Source organism: Cotesia typhae, unplaced genomic scaffold (assembly GCF_013202065.1).
Source record: "Cotesia typhae breed Kobodo isofemale line unplaced genomic scaffold, CoteBio_Ctyphae contig_22, whole genome shotgun sequence".
In the NCBI taxonomy this organism is placed as follows: domain Eukaryota; kingdom Metazoa; phylum Arthropoda; class Insecta; order Hymenoptera; family Braconidae; genus Cotesia; species Cotesia typhae.
Window position 1 is genome coordinate 2232512 of NW_027423728.1, and position 18519 is coordinate 2251030.

The window sequence follows — 18519 nt, forward strand, 5'->3', positions numbered from 1 at the left end:
TGAGAAATCTCAAAAATAAAATTTTCAAAAATCGTTTTTTTGAAATAACTTCTAAACGGCTTTACCGATCAATTCCAAAAACTAATTAGCTCTTAAACTTAAAAACCACGTCGATTGCCACCAGTCCCGTCAAAATCGGTTGATTTGTTCGGGAGTTACCGTTGTCGAAAGAAAACCGAAAAATGTGATTGTTCTGAATTTCTTCGAAATTCCTCGTTCGATCAATTTACAATTAAAAATCTTTTTGAGACTTCAAAACTGCGTCGAATGCTGCCAACTGCGTAAAAATCGGTTCAATCATTCAAAAGTTATTGGGGTTTGACAATTCAAAAAATAGTGTTTTATTAAACTTATATCAGACTTTTGAGCTTGAAGGGCTCAAAATAACACATACGTTATATTTTTGAGTTCGGAAAGCTCAAAAATATAATAAGTACAATTTAGAGCATTTGAGTATGGAATTAGCGGGAAGTTACAGGGATGGCCTTTAGGGTCAACCGTTTTTCAGATTTTTCTAAGCATAAATACTTCAAAATCAATTGATTCGTTAATAATCAGATTTTATAGAACTGTTTTACTTTTTCATTCAATCAATTTTTTTATTGGTGTATCTTCAATAGATAAATGTTTTTGTTTTTTGTTTACTTCATCAATTACCTCGTATGGCGAGAGCTTTTGTTGGATCGATAGCTGGTCGTGGGATACTCTTAGTTTTGTTTGAACCCTTCCCTTTCACACTATGAGATTTTAAGTACTCGACTCCAAATACAGACACTGCAATATTTTTGACCACCATTGCCAATGATGACCCTGCAGTGTAAATATCGTTGTTGAAGGTCGCTTGTGGCAACCAGATTCCACGCCCCAAGTGGATCTACAACAATAAATTTTATGAAGAATAAACCAATGAGGAATCAGGTCCCATTTTTTTGCAAGTTTCTACTATTGACGTACTTAAATATTATTATAATTGAGAGATAAGAATATCCACTACCGTAATAAATTTAAATGATACTGCTTTCATTACATACATTAATATTTCAACTCAGAGTTTTGAGACAATTAATACAGCTACAATATTAATACAACTTTTATATTTATTACCATGTCATTGTCAACTCGAACGTAGCCGACTGGAGGTGGTCGCCGAATGTCATTGACGTCAATTGGAGCTTTAGATACTTTAGATGTCTCGTTGGCAGCTAAAAATTAAAAAAAAAAAAAAAAAAACGTAAGCCTTAATAGTACGAATGTGCCACGGAAAAAAGTAAACTATAATACATAATAGTCGATTTATAATAAGTAATGATCAACTGCTAAAAATTACCATTTCAAACAGTAAAATCGTGATTTTATTATTCACTTTATATTATTCATCATTTAAACGCTACAATTTATTCTTTAAATGGAAGAAAATACTAATTCAAACAGTAATATTCGCTATATGAATGTAAAAAATGTTAGAGTATAATAATTAAGAATTTTCATTTTGATATTTATCATTTCGTACCTAAAAAATGATCGTATGATATGTAAAAAGTATAAAATAAAATTAGTAAATTTCTAATATAAGCAACGTCAATATTTACGAAGTAAAATGGTTAATTTTAAACGCAACGCTAAAAATGAAACTATAATTATTAACCTGCTTGCACTGGTAAAATGTAGATTTTAAAAGTATAATTTTTACTGTTTCAAATGTTAAATTCTCCCAGAGCAAGACCCCTTCTTCTCATCGGAGTTCCCCTTCTCCTCATAATATGGACTATATATTGAAATGGCAATTTTTACTGTTCCCTGATTAAAAAAAAGTATTGAGACAAAGAGAAAAATATTGAAAAGAATTGGTTTTTAGTCAATCCAATATTTTTCAATACTTTTTCTTTGTCTCAATACTTTTTTTTATTCAGGGTTTCAAACTGTAATTTTTTAAGATGACAGAGTCGTTATTTACTATAGTGACAGCTACTAATCATTTATTTTCGATACTAAATTATAAATTGTGGCTTTTACACTTTCTACATTAAGTTCTGTATTATTTATACTTTTGCCACCCCGATGTCCGCTGTACTGTTTGAAACTATATAAATTATCTGTAATCCTAAGTAGAAAATTTTACAGTTTACTTTTTTCCGTGTGAGACACTCATTTAACCTAAACTTTTAGTAAATTAATCTGATTGTTTTAAGCATTAAGCAATTGTCCATTAATAAAATTCGCGATTTTACGGCATCAAATCACATCTTGATTTTTTGATGCTCATACAATTAATAAAATCACATGTTATAAAAATGAAAAATTTACTAAAAGAAAAAAATTATGAACATCTTTGAATGAAAAAATAGTATAGATATTTATATATTTAGAGATATTAAATTGAATTCGTTTATGTAGGCTTTTAGTATAGATTTTATAAATTCTGGAAAAATGTCAATAAAATGAATGTTGTAAAATAAATTTTCAACTATAATTGAAAACAATAGAAGAACCTTCTATGTTTTAGAAAACTGTGATCATCATAGAATTATATTATTATATCATCATCCCATCGCTAGGTAAATTTAATAATATTATATTTGTTAAATTCTTGAGAATTTCAATTTTACAATGCACAGCTTTAAATGTCTGATATGATTTTAGAATTATGAAATTTACCTAGAAAAAGGGATAACTATTAATATATAAAATCAATATACTCGGTACATAGACTGATGAGCTTTTATAACTCCATGTGGTTCTTAATAAAACTGTTAGGTGTTCATGAAAATATTTTTTTTAAGCTGGAAAACTTCTATGGACCTTACTTTAATTTCAATAAATTTGAGATAAATTTTGCAAGTTCAAAGATAATGGCATACATACACTGATAGATAGATTTTTTTGTATTAAAAAATATTTGTTAATAGTTAACAAATTATTTCTTAGAGACCACTTTTTAGTATTAAACAAATGTTTCTTAGCATTTAAAACGATTTGTTTGTATTTAATAAATCTGATATTCATTTATAAAATATTAATAAATCTTTTTAAATACTAAGAAATATTTATTAATCACTAAAAAGTGGTCTCTTATAAATGATTTGTTAAATATTAACAAATATTTTTAACTATAAACAAATCCTTCTATCAGTACACTTAGATTATCGAAATTTTTCTAATGAATTTCAAGGTGCTGAAGATTTCGTTAACAAAAAATGATATCTTACTTTTCAATTGGCGCCAATTTTCCTCATTTGCCACTAATTTCTCCATAGCTAACTCTCGGAAGCTGTTAAAACTCTGTACTAAGTCAGATATTGTTCGTTCCATTGACGTTATTTGACAGGTAAGTTTAGTAGAAACTTCATCGTTCTAAAAAAGAAAAAAATTGTAATGTATCTAGGTAAAAATATACTGACTAAATCTTAAATAATTAATATTTTCTTTACAACTGCCCGACATGTAAACTGTAAGAAGTTAACTGTTTTAAATTTTGAACTGAAGGAATGAAAGGTACAAGAACTTTTATTTTTAATGCTTGAAATTTGACAATATCATAATGGAAAAATTTTCAAAACTTAAGACTTCATAAAAAACTAAAATTTATAAGAACACCCTGCATGATCAACTATTTATTATTTTTGAGATAAAGTTTTTTATGTATGACATAAAATTAACTAATAAGATTTCTTTTCGGCCTAATCATACAATATTCTAAGTGTATGTGATTTATGGAATGAAATCACAGATATATATATATATATATATATATATATATATATATATATATATATATATATATATATATATATATATATGTCTGAATTTATTTTTATAAATTTTAATCTTAATAATTATGGAAATTAAAAAAAAAATTTATCTTCTATAATGTAACAATAATGATGATAGAAGTGAAAAATTTTCAGTGTTACTTTATCACTATCGTTCGACGAATTGTATATCAATCGCACGTAAAGATTGCTGTGAAACATTTTTTATCATTTTTTATTTTTTTCCTTTTGACTTTTTCTTTTTTAGCTTTCGTTTATTTTCGCAAAGAAATTAACATTTCACAACTACAAAATACCTAATAAATGCAACTATTTTACTTACAGCTCTTTTTTATTATCCTTTGATTTTTTATATTTATATTTGGATTTTGAAGAAGCAAGAGTAGACGCATCGTTTTTAGATAAATGACTAAGTTCGGTGCTCGGCTGAACATTATCTTTGTTATTTATCGGTCCACTCATCAATGCAAGACCATCTTGAACTTCTTTCACTTTAGTTGAACTGTCCTCATTAGAGTTGAGCTTGCTCTATGCAATACATATTGATTAAAATATTAAAATTAAATTATACACATTTGATATAGGAGGTGGTTTGTTAGATTCAATTATTTTGTCGCATGAAAAATTTAAAATTTGACATTGGTTATTTTATTTCATTCACCTCTTTATTTTAAGAGATTTAATGAATAAAGAAATTTGATTAAAAAAATTAATTTCATAAGCATTTGATTGTTTAATAGTTCCGAAATGAGTAGTAATTGAAATGTAATAATAAAAATGGAAGAAAATTTCAAATAAACGTTTTATGAAAAGTAGTTAATGTATTTATGAAATATAGTTTCCATTGAATGAGATTATGATAAGAAATTAAACTATTTTAATCTGAAAATTGGATAACTGCATTTCATAAAATATGTTTCACTTTGTAGTTCTATAAAGATCATTACATGACGTGTTATAATTGAATTTTAATGAAAAGACACTAATTTACTAATCATTGCATTTCTAATTTTCTATTATCAAATCACTCGCAATTCTTCTCAAATTTCAGTTACATAGCTTTAATTGGACTCTGTTATGCAATAGTGTGTTAAGTACATAGGATTTCCATAGCACTTAACACATTAATGCATAACAGTGTCCAATTTTTCATGTAACTTATTTATTGATTCAATAAATTAGTATATTGTAATGGATTATAATGGTTGATGAACATAAAAGTAGTAAAAATATTAATAATAATTATATATAATTCATAGTTTTACATTTATTTGGTAGAAACGATAATTTTTAGTAATATATTAAATATGGTGTACACTGAAAAAAAAATACTGTTATTCAGAAAATTTTCTTGATACAAGAATTTATGTTGTTGAAAATTTTCAAGAATATATATTCTTAGCTCAAGAAATTTTAAGAAATAATTTTTACTTAATTTAAATAAAGCTATTCTTTTGTTTATTTACTATCCAAAGATAAATATTGATGTTCTTCTCTTCAGAAATTAATAATTAATAACAATAAAATATTTAATCGTCAACGCGCGGTTCTTGAGCCAATAAATTGTTAATTGAGTAAAAGTATTTTTTTTCTCAGTGTAATAGTTTAGTCCAATACTATACTTTTTAATAATTTTTACCTTTTTCAGTTTTTTCATATTTGTTTTTTTTTGTTTCTTTCGTCGTTTAACGTGAGAACTTTTTGGCTCGAGAACAGTTGATTGTAAAGTATCATCATCAATTACAATATCATGATCATTTTGTTCTTCATTGATCATGCTATCTTCGCCAGGAACTGAAAGAACATTATCGATTTCTTCGCCCATATCCTCTGATTGCTAAAGTAGAGAATCAAAATTAATTTTTATATGAGAAACATTGTAATTGTTCCAGCTAATATGAATTGCTTTCGTTCCAAACCGAAGTTACATCTGAAAAATTGTTCGTGGATTGCACAATATTTTGATCGAATCACATTTGATTTCTACACATTTGTATCTAAATGCGGAGGAATGATGATGGCCTCATATAATTGTATATAATTTATTTGTTAATATTTAAAAATTTGAAGTCTCAATACTTGCCAAAAATTTTGGTAAATACACACTTATACATTCCATTACAAAACTTTACCTGCAGGTTATCATGATTATAAAGAGCAAGTTATACTTTTTATCTCAATTTTATAAATTATATTTTGTCACCGAATAAACGATTTATTAAAATCAAATGAGTAACACGGATAAGGGTAAAAGACCCCATTAGTGGCACCTTTAACCCGCATTAGTGACACTTTTTCTTTCAATTAAAAAATTTTTTATTTGGAATAAAAATTAACAATTTTTTTGATCTAAAATTCTCAAAGATTAGAAATAATATATTCATTATTGAAATTAATGATTTCATTAATTGAATAAGTACCAAAATCGAAGAAAGTGTCAGTAATGGGGTCCCTGTCACTAATGGGGTCTTTTACCCTATTTGTAAATTTCTTTCACTTAGATTAGACCATTACACGGACTATTAAACATTTTATGTCGCCAAATTGATTCTGAGTGCTATTATACATATATACAATTATAAAAAAAAAAAACATTTTTCATGCAAATATATTAAATTATTTTTATCTGGATCAATAAAAGCTACCATAAATTTTAAAAAATTTGATAATTATACCTTATTTAAATGGTCTACTGCTCTCCTGAATGTTTTGGACAGTTTACACTCGCTTAGAATTTTTATCTTTAATAGTGCCAATAACGCAAAAATAAAATTGTTGTTATAACACATGATTATTTTAATGAATATCACGGACTGCATTTGAATGACAATTAATTACAGTATCAATGTAAGTAAAGATGGTTATGTATAATATTTTTTAATAAATTCCGCGGAAACTAAATTAGTAAAATTCAGATAAATTTTTTGTTATACCTACATTTGGAAGGATAGGGTAAAAGACCCATTAGTGGCGGGGACCCCATTACTGACACTTTCTTTGATTTTGGTACTTATTCAATTAATTAAATCATTAATTTCAATAATAAATATATTATTTCTAATCTTTATTTTTAGTTTTTATTCCAAGTAGAACATTTTTTCATTGAAAGAAAAAGTGCCACTAATGGGGGTTAAAGGTGCCACTAATGGGGTCTTTTACCTTAATTATTATTAAGTTTTCGTCTTAAAAATCGATCATTTTTTAAAACTACGAAGATATAATTTTGATCGAAATTTTTACAATAAAGTTATAATGTGCGCGTGCGTGCGTATTTTTTTTTGTTATATGAAATACATACAACTGATTAACAAATTAAAATACACATGAGCTTCAAAAAGACTACTTGACATTTGAATCTGTTTCAGATGTGTTATAAAAATAGAAGAGTTAATTTATTATGATTTTTTTTTATTATGATAAAATTCATCAGTTTGATTTGTTTAATATTTTCAGACAATCTTAGGATAGTAAACTCACTAACCTTTCTCCTAGCACATAAGCAATTTGAAATAATCTTCTTGTAATGTACTTTTTTTTTTTTTTTTAATATTACATAATCCTTACCTTTACAGCTGTTTGCTTTTGCTCCTTGTTATCATTAGCCAAAATTCCATCTGAAAACTCCTGATTGTCTTTCGGCATGATCTTGTTTTGCCTCTGATTTAAATTTTCTTTATTTTGATTATTTTCTTTTTCCATACTTTCACTCGATCCTAATTCCATCTCCTATGGCAATATTAAGTTAACAGAATTGGGTCATAATTTGTTATTTATGTATGTAACATGTGTATATATATTTTATTTTTCAATTTTCATTCAGTACTATTAAAAATTTCAATATCTAATACTGATTGACGAGAAAGTAATCTATAAATGGAAGAAAATTGAGTGATGTCATGTGAAAAAATATTATTTTTAACTAAAAATTGTTTTTTCATTTAACATAAAATAGACAGTTTAACATTATAAATCATTTAAGTTAGTATTTATATTAATTGCGGCTTCCATTTTCTATCACAATAATGAATTAATATCATAATACTAAAAATTTATATTATAATTTTCCATAGCAAATAGTTTAATTTGAACTACTTATAATTATTAAACTAGAGTTAGTCTAATAACTAATAAATAATAATAATAATAATAATAATAATAATAATAATAATAATAATAATAATAATAATAATAATAATAATAATAATAATAATAATAATAATAATAATAATAATTTATTACTTATTATGGAAAAATAAAGTAATTTATTAAGTAATAATACTACAAAGCTTATCAGATCTTTTTGAAGACAATTAAAGAGACATAAATTTGGAAAATTATCAAGAGCTAACATTTAGTATATATATATATGACACTAAAACAAAAAGAATTTCTTAACTTTACTTAAATTCCCAAATGATCAGGCAAAAATGAAACATAGGTTTTATTTCCAGTGGAAAAAATACTACCTTACTTTCTAAATCGTTAGCATTAATAAATACTTCATCACCTTGCATATCAACTACTTCCAAGATATGATTCAATCGAGTTGTGCGAAATTCCGCAAGAGTTGTCACAAGCTCTCGGCCGTATAAATAGCAAGTATTATTAATTACAACAAAGTCATGTATTTGAATTATTTTCTTGGATTTCAACTGAATAACCGTATCATCAGTTTTTTTTGAACGCGTATACTTTATACTACGAAGAATTTTTTTTTTGAGAATGCATCGGCCATAGATCTTGCTACTCTGAACTTCCGGAATGTGAAGATCACAAATTAGGTTATAAATTCTTGCATTAGGTTCATTTGCTTTACCGGTAAGCATTGCACCATTATCTGTTCGTACAAAATTTGTTAACTGTTGTGGAAGAAATAATTTTCTACAATATTCACGACACATTGCTGACTCAGTACCATTATTAATATTGCGCCGAATATGATTTCTTTTTAGGGATGAAGTAACAATTTGTTGAGAAACACCGTAAGCAGCATTAATTTCTTTTTTGTAATAAAAGATTTCATTTTCAAAAATGAACGTATTACTGGAGCAGAGTGGTCCACTTTGTCGTACTGATTGCCCTATATGATACATTGAATGTAAATTAAATGTCATTACAGATTTTCCGTAAAACTGTTCACATTCTCCAACAAATTGCAACAAATCTAACTCACATTCTATCAATTTTCTTTCAGTAATATTACCAGATAATAATGTGAATATGCTTGAAACAAATAAGCAATATGAATCGAAACATTCTTTTTTTAAAATTCCAACCAAACAGGGTAAGCTATCAAACAGTAACCATGATTCCCACTCAGACGCTTTCCATTTTGCCATAGTTTTGATAGGCCTTACTAATCTGTGAATTTCATGTGGTCGTTTTATTTGGAGAAATCGGTTATTAATTTCTTTACGATCAGCTGGCGTTAAATAGTATAAAGTTCTCGGAGTTGTCCAAATAGTCCATAACTGCCGCGTAACACCTAATAAAACACCATGCATATAATCTATAGGAAAACTCCATATACAATCTATGTGCTGCAATCGTAATAGCTCAGAGCGACCTTTTACACCATTAATAGGTCGATTTAGTTTCTCTACGTTTTCTACATCATTGACATAATCTTTATGAGTTCTCAAAATAGGATCGTTTTCAGTCATAGGATATCGAACAGCTGAACTATTGTACTCGCCAAGATCGTAGCACCAACTGCAACCGTGATAACCACTGTACTGATATCGGTTTTGCATAACAGGTCTAGCAACTGAATCTACACATATTAAGAGGCAATGGAATTTAAAATTTTTCGTTACATTTGAATTATGCATAGTAATATTAATTCCATCAATCATAAGTTTTTCAGCATTATCGATAAATTTTGATAAATAAATTTTCATCAACTCTGGACCTGGCTCAGTTGAAGATAAAAGCATACCACCAAGAATTATATTTTGCTTTCGTATTTCAGGAGAAAGTTCATTTATACACAACTGTATCGGCCAAAAACTACAATTTGAACTCTTGAAAGGTGGTGCACCGTCTGTGTTGACGTTGTATGTCAATGTTTGTGGAGACAAAAGTTGAACGTCTTTATACAATTGACAGTCGTAAATAGTATGAATTACTCCATCGACTTTATTTTTGTCACGTAAATCCAATGATTGTAATAAATCTTTTTGAATATCTTTGTTATGCAAAAGATTTTCGAGCTGATAATCTAAATCCACAGTAATAAATTGATTTGAACTTTCTGATTTAAGCTTATATTTTCTTTCACAACTAGTACATTCTACAGATTTTTCTTTCATTTTTTTACCGTTATTATGTGAAATTAATACAACGTTGCAATTTGGGCAAAAAAAATGTGTATTTATTTTCGATTTTGGAGGACTATATGTTTTAGCACGTGCATGCTGAGAGGCATTCCACGACATGAATTCCGGGCCAGCTAATATTTTTATAAGTTGTATAAGATCATCTTCATCTCTTTTGGTTAAATTTTTCTGTACCGAATATGCTGTGATCATGAACATAACGTCTGCCACAGTTAATTGTGCTTCAGGAAACATTAATTTACTACCTTGGAAATCATCTGTATTAAATCTTGTTGAATGAAAGTTACGTTGAGAATGAGAATTATTAGATGAGGAGTTAGTGTTACAATGTGATGAACTATCGCTATCACTATCTGACGAAGAATCAGAATCAGTGCTTGAAACAGTACTGTATACATAATTATTGCTGTCATCAGAAAAACCGTCAGAATCATCCAATGAACTTTCAGAATCACTAGTTTCGGTAGATGAGACTTGATCGTTTTCTTCGGGATTTATATTTTTATGAATATTTATGTCGGGTAGCTGTTCATTAATATCTGTCGAATGTTCCAAACTGCTATTATTTCCAGTGGAGGAGAAACATTGATTATGATTTTCTTTCTTATTTATGCAGTGTTCGAAAGATTTTTGGAAGACAAGTCTCCAACGCTCTGTTGTTCGCTTACTTACTCGATTACGCTTATAAGACGGTAATAAATATTGTTTATTCACTCTTCTTTCCTGATTCGACGGCATTGTGCTTTAAGCAAAAAATAAAACCACCAGAATGAGTATAATTTCATAAAATAAAATAAATGGATTAGCAATGGACGTGCGTGTGTGTATGTATGTATGTGCAATTCCGTTCTATAAATTTTGCACAATCTCAAATATAAATTTAAATAGTAATATTTTTCAAATAACTTTTTAAACTTATATACCCGATAGTTTTCATCTCAAAGGGCTAGAACTTTCTACTTGTATGTAACAGAAAAATTCGGTGATGATCTGCCGACTTAATCATTTTTCTGAGTTTTATGCATGTATTCATGTTTTTGATTTTTGAGATTGTACAATTAAAAAGAAACTATTTTGATGTTTTCGAATACTTTAAATATGAATCATTTCAAACAGAAATTGGCTCATTGAATTAATAAAAGAAAAAGAGTAATTAATTTAGACGTATGAGATAGCAATTCATAAGATATAAAAAAATTAGCTTTTGATCTTGAAAAGTCCATTGATGTCCGAACAACCTTAACAGTAATTTTAGAAATTTGATTGAAAAATCTCCATCTAATATTCGACTACAATTATGCTTGCAAAACTCTTTTTTTTTTAATTAAATTGTTTTGGTGTACAAAAGCTCCTCATTAGCGTAAATTTTGTTGAAAATACACTTTTTCATGTTAGACTTGTTACTCTAAGAAGACTGCATTTATCAAAATAATGAATACGATGAGTGATTGTTAAAGCCGGAATTATCAATTAAACAATCGAAGTTTAATGTATCAAATACTGGTGTATTTAAATTTAAGTGATTTGATGACTCCAATTTGAATATAGAATCAACATTTAAAAATAGTCATCAATATCAATATTAATTATTATAAATAAATGAACTTACCAGCAATTGTTGTTGCTTCACAGCAATTTTTTTCCAGAACAGATTTCACTTTGTTAGCATCAGTAGTAATGACTTTCTGTAGTGTACTCTCAATATCACTTTCTTCAGTACAAGACTTTTGTAAGTATCCTGGAGGGATGGGATGTCTTTTTCCAGATGATACGATACTATCAAGTTCCTCTTTTGAGTCTGTTAACAAATTTCGATATCGATATAAAATGAAATCTGCAGTAGAATGTACAAAATTCATAAAAATTAATCAAAATATTAGAGAATTCGGATAGAGAACTTTTTGTTTTTATATATTTTTCTAACTGAGGATAAAATAAATCATTGATTACAGAAAATGGAGTCAGTTATATCAATAAATGAGTATGTATTCCCGCTGTGCTAAACAAAGTTGCCGCTTTCCGCCTTCGTCGGACAAAAAAAATATTATACAACCCTTAGGAAGTAAAAGAGAAAACCTCAGATCACATGTTTGTTGACCTCGGCTTCGCCTCGGCCAACAATTTCATGTGATCTGAGGCTTTTTTTTATTTTCCTTCCCAAGGGGTGTAATATACTATTTACCGTTGGGAAGCTACATTATCCCCGGGTGACATAGGCTATATTTTATTATGAATAATTTGGAAATTTTTCCTAAATACCCGTGTGAAACCGGGCTGGATCGCTTGTATTTTATACGATAATTGAAAAATTATTCTAGAATTTTAAAGGTTAGTGAAGCACTTTCGTATACTAAAATATTGGAGTAAATAAGCTAATCGATTTGAAATAAATCTAACACTTATGATCACTCGTATTCATACGATTTTAAAGAATAAATTGACCTAAGACAATTTTACATTTTTGTTTTTTCTCAAATATTTGTAAAATGTAATTGTTAATAAATATAATGTAATGTAGTGTAATTATTTTTATTAAATATAGTGCTTTCAATTATATAATATCGATATTATGATTATTAATGTATGATATAAAAATACAACTTACCTTTAATAGCAAGAATCAGCGCTTTTTTTGTTACGTCTCCAGAAATTATCTTATAATGTTTAAACTTGTCAAATTTGTCTAATTTGAACTTCCGAATTTGTGACGTTGCAACAACTGCACAATTATTATCCGGAGGAAGGTATTTTACGTACGCGAACATGAGCGATTTAAATCAATCTACAAAAAAAAACATGTTAAAATTTTGTTTAGTTGAGAAGAGAAAGTACATATGAATCACAAATGATACAGTATTTAGTAAAAGTCTTAAGACTTTGGTAATTACCAAAGTAAATGTACTTTATATCTGATCTAGGAATGTAAAATTAACAATATAATTATAATAAATTTAACAACAATTATTGTAGTCGAATATGCGAGTGAAAATCAAGAAAAAGATAGTAAAGATATTGAAATTATTTTCTTGGGAAAAATATTTTATTTACACTTATTTGAATGTGCCACTCTTCAACACATTCTCTACAAAGGTAATCTCTTTCTTTGTTTTTTAAATTAATATTTGCAGAGTGGCTCTTAATAATTAACTCATAATCTTTAAGTATGAATGTACTTTTATATAACACAAGAATAGATAACGTGCAAAAAGAATAGTGTCAGAAAATTTTGAATTTGTGTACTCTTACTAAGGATTTCTAAATGCAGCAAATCTTAGAATTCAAGATCCGTTGATCTCTCCAAACGTGAAGTGATTACAATTTAATTACCATTTTTCATACAGGCGGTATACAGGAAGAAAATTGTAAATATTTTTTCTTTTGCTGTAAATGCTGAACAATCAGATCTTCATAAATAAACTAATATTTTATAGATTACTACATTTGTAATTATTGAACAGATATGGAAATTTTTAGTCAAATCGTTTCATAGATATAGTTAATAAAATAATACTGTTAATATAAATGATAACGATTAAGAGGGAGTACACAATAATTTATGAGAAAAACAACATTAGCGAGTGAAAAAAGAAGCGATAAATAAAATTGGGTATCGGAAAACTACCTCAAGTTTCATCTGTTTCAAAATAGTTACATATAAATTTAAAGATATTAAATAAATTTTTGTTGTTACGTTAATATCATTAAAAATTAGAATTTCAAAAAGTGGGACTCATTTATTTTTATTGATCAATTGCGTGGTCCATACAGTTTCCCTTTAGGGTTAATCGATTCGTTAATGTCATAAGGAAATGAAATTTCTTATTTATTTGTAAAAAACTGAATAAAAAAAATTAGAAAAACGATTGACCCTATAGGCCATCCCTGCAAATGAGCGTGACGCCGCTTAATTATATTGTTTTTTATTACATCTTCAATATTTATTAAAATTATTCAAAAAAATTTGACTTTGTTCCTTGAACATATTAGAATATATTAATAATTTTTCCCAAAACCTTCGAAAATATTAAGTTGCTGAAAAAAAATTTCTTAAAAAAATTTGCGGGGCTTTCCTCATCGCTTGACCAAAGTCGTAAGTACTTTTTTATCCGCGGTGCTACTGCCGAAAACACCTCTAGTTTCTTCCTGTCAAACGTGTATGAACTGGCAACACTGTACACTCTAAAAGCATTGTGGCAAATCCCTCCTCACTTGACCAAAGTCGTTAGGTCGCGTTTGTTCACCAGTCTAGAGTTAAGCACTCAAAATTTCTCTTATTGCGTTTTTGAGCTCTTCGAGCTCAAAAATCTGAAAGAAGTTTATTGAAATACTATTCCTTAAATTTTCAAACTGCAATAACTTTTGAATGAAAGAACCGATTTCGACCGGGCTGGCGGCGATCAACGTGGTTTTTTGATGTTAGGAGCTGATTAGTTTTTAAAATCGATTGGTAGAGCCGTTTAAAAGTTATTTCAAAAAAACAACATTTGAAAAAAAAATTTTTTGCAGTTTTTTTGATTTCTCAAAATCTACCAGTTCGAATTGTATTCAGAATCTAAGTTTGATCAAGTCCTTTCGAATGACGCCAACCTCAATAAAATCTGTCAAGACGTTCAAAAGTTACGAGAAGTTTACATACGGCCACACACACACACGCACACGCACACACATACATGCATAGATACACACACAGGCATCATCGCGAAACATTTGGGGAAGTATGCTAGGACCTCAAAACGTTAACATCCGTTGAAAACTCGATTTTCGAAAAAAGGGGTGAAACCAATAACTTCCCAACTTTTGAAAATTTTCAATTTTCTTAGCGGGAAGTTAAAAAAACGATTTTTTATAGAAACTTGATATGAATTGAAAAGTTTCTTCGATTAGTTTTTAATAAATACAAGAACATTTTTTTTTTGTTTATGACTTGCATTCATTGTAGAAATTATTTTTAGATATAACGGAATAAAATAGAAAATATAATTTATCTTTTTGTATTGGAACATTGGTATACGTATTGTTTTGGTTTTTATCGGTGAGAAACGCAAACCATATAAAATTTCATTAAAATCAATAACCGAATAATTTTACTTGTTTCAAAAGTTACTTTCAAAACTAAATTATACATAGAATTCATCACAAGAAATTAAATGCAAATAAAAGTTTTTATCGAACACTGATGCAAATTTAAAAAACCTTGTATGAATCTAGTACTAAACAAAATCAAAATTTTACAAATAGGGTAGAAGTACTGTTTTTGGCCACCTTAGCACCGTTTTTGGCCAGTGAACATTTGATTTAATTCATAACAAAATATAATATTATAACCATATTTTTGTTGAGTTTTAAAAAATTTATATTAAAACAAATTAAGTTTGTAATGGTTTATTAATATAAATTCATTTCTATCGTTTATTTGAATAATGAATAGCCATAAAAGGTACAGTGGCCACAAACGATACTTCTACCCTAGTTTGCATGTAAAAAAAAAGTAAGTTTGTAGTTCTAGGGTTACACCAAAAAAAAATTTTTATAAATAATACAATAATAAAATTTTTTGGAATTCTTAGCACTTACAATAAAATCGGTATAAAATAAGAAATGGTAATTTTCCAAAAGATAAAAAAAGATTGTTACTTAGAAGGAATTTTGAAGCCAGGATAAAGCACATTAAGGACGGATTTTGAAATGATGATAAAAAAATTCCAATCAATATTTAAAAGCAATCTTAAATTGGAAATTGCACCTCTTGAATAAAACTTCATAATAATACAAGAATTAGCATATATCCAATAATTTTGGATTTCCTTAGCTTATTAAATAAGAACAAAAAAAAAATTTTTTTGAAAATTGCACTCATAGTCTTACTAATTTTTTATACATGACGTTTTCAAAAACATTTTTTGCAATAATTTTTCCAATAAAAAAAATTTGGAAAACGATTGACCTTAAAGGTCATCCCTGAAACTTCCCGCTAATTCCATATCTCAGCGCTTAAAATTGCACTTATAACGTTTTTGAGCTCTTCGAGCACAGAATATAAATTATGTTATTTCGAGCTCTCCGAGCTCATAGAGTTAGCTGTTCTAAGCTTTTGAGCTCTTCGAATTCAAAAATAAATTTTCGTGTCATTCTGAGCTCTCTGAGCTCATAAGTTTGATAGAAGTTTAATAAAACACTAATTAATCATTAAATATTTGAGAATTTCAAAATGCACATGAAATTTGTAAATCTTTTCAATGGAATCCACTGTATTGTAATGGTAGAACAGGAACTTCACATAAAAACCTACTCAATCCTATGTCTTGCAATTGTTTTATTGAGCACGCAATAAGTACTTATTGATGTAAATTTTATGACGAAAATATTTTTGGCGATTTTACTCTTTTACTAGTGAGGATTTAAAATAATCGTGCCGTCATTTATTCATGACTACTTTATGGCATTGAAAAGGATTCTATACGGAACTCCTGTTTCACCATTAGATTCTAGTAAGCTTCGTTACAAAAATAATTTTGAGTCTTAACATAGAACAGGATTCTATATGGACTTTCTGTTTTCCTATTAGATTTTAGTAGACTCTGTTAAAAGAGTAATAAATAATGTCTTTGAGAATTTTTCTTTTTATTTTTTAAATAATCAAATATTTTCAATAGTTAATTACACTTACACCGAACTTAAAAATGAGTATACGCAACGTTCATATCCACGTTCATGAAAAATAAAGATAATTTCATTATTTCCTTTAATCTTAAACAAAAAATCTTTTGTTGTAGTGTTGTTTTAATCCGTCTCAACTTTCGAATACAATATGACATTAAAGTTTTAGCAGTCACTTTACCATTTTTTTTAACAAACAAGTTTGTTCGAAAAATTTATCTTGAAAAAATTACGTTTCATTTTTTTAAATTTCTAAATGTCGATTTTTTTTCTCAATTTTCTTTGCAATAATTTATTTGTTATCTAAATTCTTAAAATTATTAAATGTCTGCTAAATTAATTTTCATTAATAAAATTTTATTGTTTTTTTTTTTTTATTTTTTTTTATTTTTTGAGCTAGTAAAAACACATTTATTTTTTAAATTATACGCTTAATTTTCAATCATTACGTTTCATCGACTGCATGCTCAATAAAACAATTGCAAGACATAGGATTGAGCAGATTTCTATGTGAAGTTCCTGTTCTACCATTACAATACATTGGATCCCATTGAAAAGATTTACACACTTCTTGTGCATTCTGAAATTTCCGAATATTTAGTAATTAATTAATTATAATGCAAAGTCAGTATAATTAATCATTAAACATTCGGGAATTTCAAAATGCACATGATGTTTGTAGATGATAAATGATAAATTTAAAGATTGACAAAAATTGTACTTACATTTTATGGTAATTCACTCTTTACTAAATTAATACAAGTTTTCCAATAAACGGACTAGACGACACTTGTAAGAATAAAGGCACATTCACTACAACAATAGCTCAACAATAGTCACTTGTACTTGTAACGGCCGGTGAACGACTGACTAAATTTTAGCGGGCAACTTCCAGGTTCTTTGTTCCCCCTTCCCCTCTTACCCAACCCGTAGCGACCAATTGTTTTAGTGATGCTTATTGGATTCTAATAGTTTAGCTGGAACCCCTCATAGAATCCCTCATCTAACACTTTTTGTTAACCGCTATTATTAATACTTGAAGAAATTAATCAAAGAAGTTATATATGACAAAGCTACAGTGCAAAATAAATAATAATTTAAAAAAACCTAAAATCACGCATTTTATAAAAACTGAGCTAAAAAATAGAAAATAAATTGTAATAAATTTAAATTAAAAATTTTATTAAAAATTTTGATGAACATTATAATAATAATAATAGTGTAAATAAGAAAAAAATATATTTTATTATAAAAAGGTTTTTATGAAAAGCGTGTTTTTAGTTTTTTTAAATTATTATTTATTTTCTACCTTTAGTTTGGTTTATTTATAAAAGCGTGTTTTTTTGGTTTATTTTTTTTTTTATAACTTTTATTTGCTTTGCAAATAAATATATTTTAAATCTCTTCTTATAAATGAATAATACTGATTAATATAATTCATAAAATTTCAATGATAACTTTCAAAATGCAAAAACAATCAAATTGATAATTAAAAGCTTGGGATTTTCTGAACGCTGATGAAAGTTAGTTCTCTCTTGGATAAGGTTATGAAATTCTAATGGTAACACAGGAGATACACAGAGAATACCGTTCAATCCGATGTTGTAAAATATTTTTACGTTAGTTATTAATAGTATCTAAAAATGTAAAAAGAAATCATTAAAATCCATAATTCAAATAAGCCTTGTCAATTAGAAAATAAATGAAACCATTTTCAAATTTTGACACAATTTTAATTGACTTATGTAAAAGTT

General features: G+C 27.4%; 2 protein-coding genes across 3 annotated transcripts; both read right to left on the reverse strand.

The window, feature by feature from the left end:
• Positions 1–1104: 1104 nt before the first annotated feature.
• Positions 1105–11748, reverse strand: LOC141524332 (uncharacterized). 2 transcript variants are annotated; one of them, XM_074238145.1, is made up of 7 exons: positions 11718–11748; positions 8237–10850; positions 7335–7496; positions 5410–5607; positions 4093–4298; positions 3207–3351; positions 1105–1202 (listed from the first exon to the last, which is right to left on the reverse strand). In XM_074238145.1, exons 2-6 carry the CDS (start codon positions 10844–10846, stop codon positions 3315–3317), a joined length of 3213 nt encoding a protein of 1070 aa, XP_074094246.1. In that variant the 5' UTR covers positions 10847–10850; positions 11718–11748; the 3' UTR covers positions 1105–1202; positions 3207–3314. The 2 variants fall into 2 exon arrangements, with proteins under 2 accessions (XP_074094246.1, XP_074094245.1); XM_074238144.1 differs by lacking the exon at positions 11718–11748 and having other exon boundaries at positions 8237–10974.
• Positions 11306–15061, reverse strand: LOC141524069 (uncharacterized). The gene is made up of 3 exons (XM_074237719.1): positions 12714–15061; positions 11718–11906; positions 11306–11346 (listed from the first exon to the last, which is right to left on the reverse strand). The coding sequence occupies exons 1-3, from the start codon at positions 12871–12873 to the stop codon at positions 11306–11308; spliced, it is 390 nt and encodes a 129-aa protein (XP_074093820.1). The 5' UTR covers positions 12874–15061.
• Positions 15062–18519: the final 3458 nt, after the last annotated feature.

Excerpts from the sequence above, each read along its gene's own strand:
- LOC141524332 (XM_074238145.1), bottom strand. The coding sequence starts at position 10,846 with ATGCCGTCGAATCAGGAAAGAAGAGTGAATAAACAATATTTATTACCG. Across the intron at positions 7,497-8,236 it reads CTAACGATTTAGAAAGTAAG|GAGATGGAATTAGGATCGAG; the intron begins GTAGTATTTTTT and ends ATATTGCCATAG. Across the intron at positions 4,299-5,409 it reads ATATGAAAAAACTGAAAAAG|AGCAAGCTCAACTCTAATGA; the intron begins GTAAAAATTATT and ends TGTATTGCATAG.
- LOC141524069 (XM_074237719.1), bottom strand. The coding sequence starts at position 12,873 with ATGTTCGCGTACGTAAAATACCTTCCTCCGGATAATAATTGTGCAGTT. Across the intron at positions 11,907-12,713 it reads GCTGATTCTTGCTATTAAAG|ACTCAAAAGAGGAACTTGAT; the intron begins GTAAGTTGTATT and ends ATTTGTTAACAG. Across the intron at positions 11,347-11,717 it reads TGAAGCAACAACAATTGCTG|GTTGTTCGGACATCAATGGA; the intron begins GTAAGTTCATTT and ends ATTACTGTTAAG.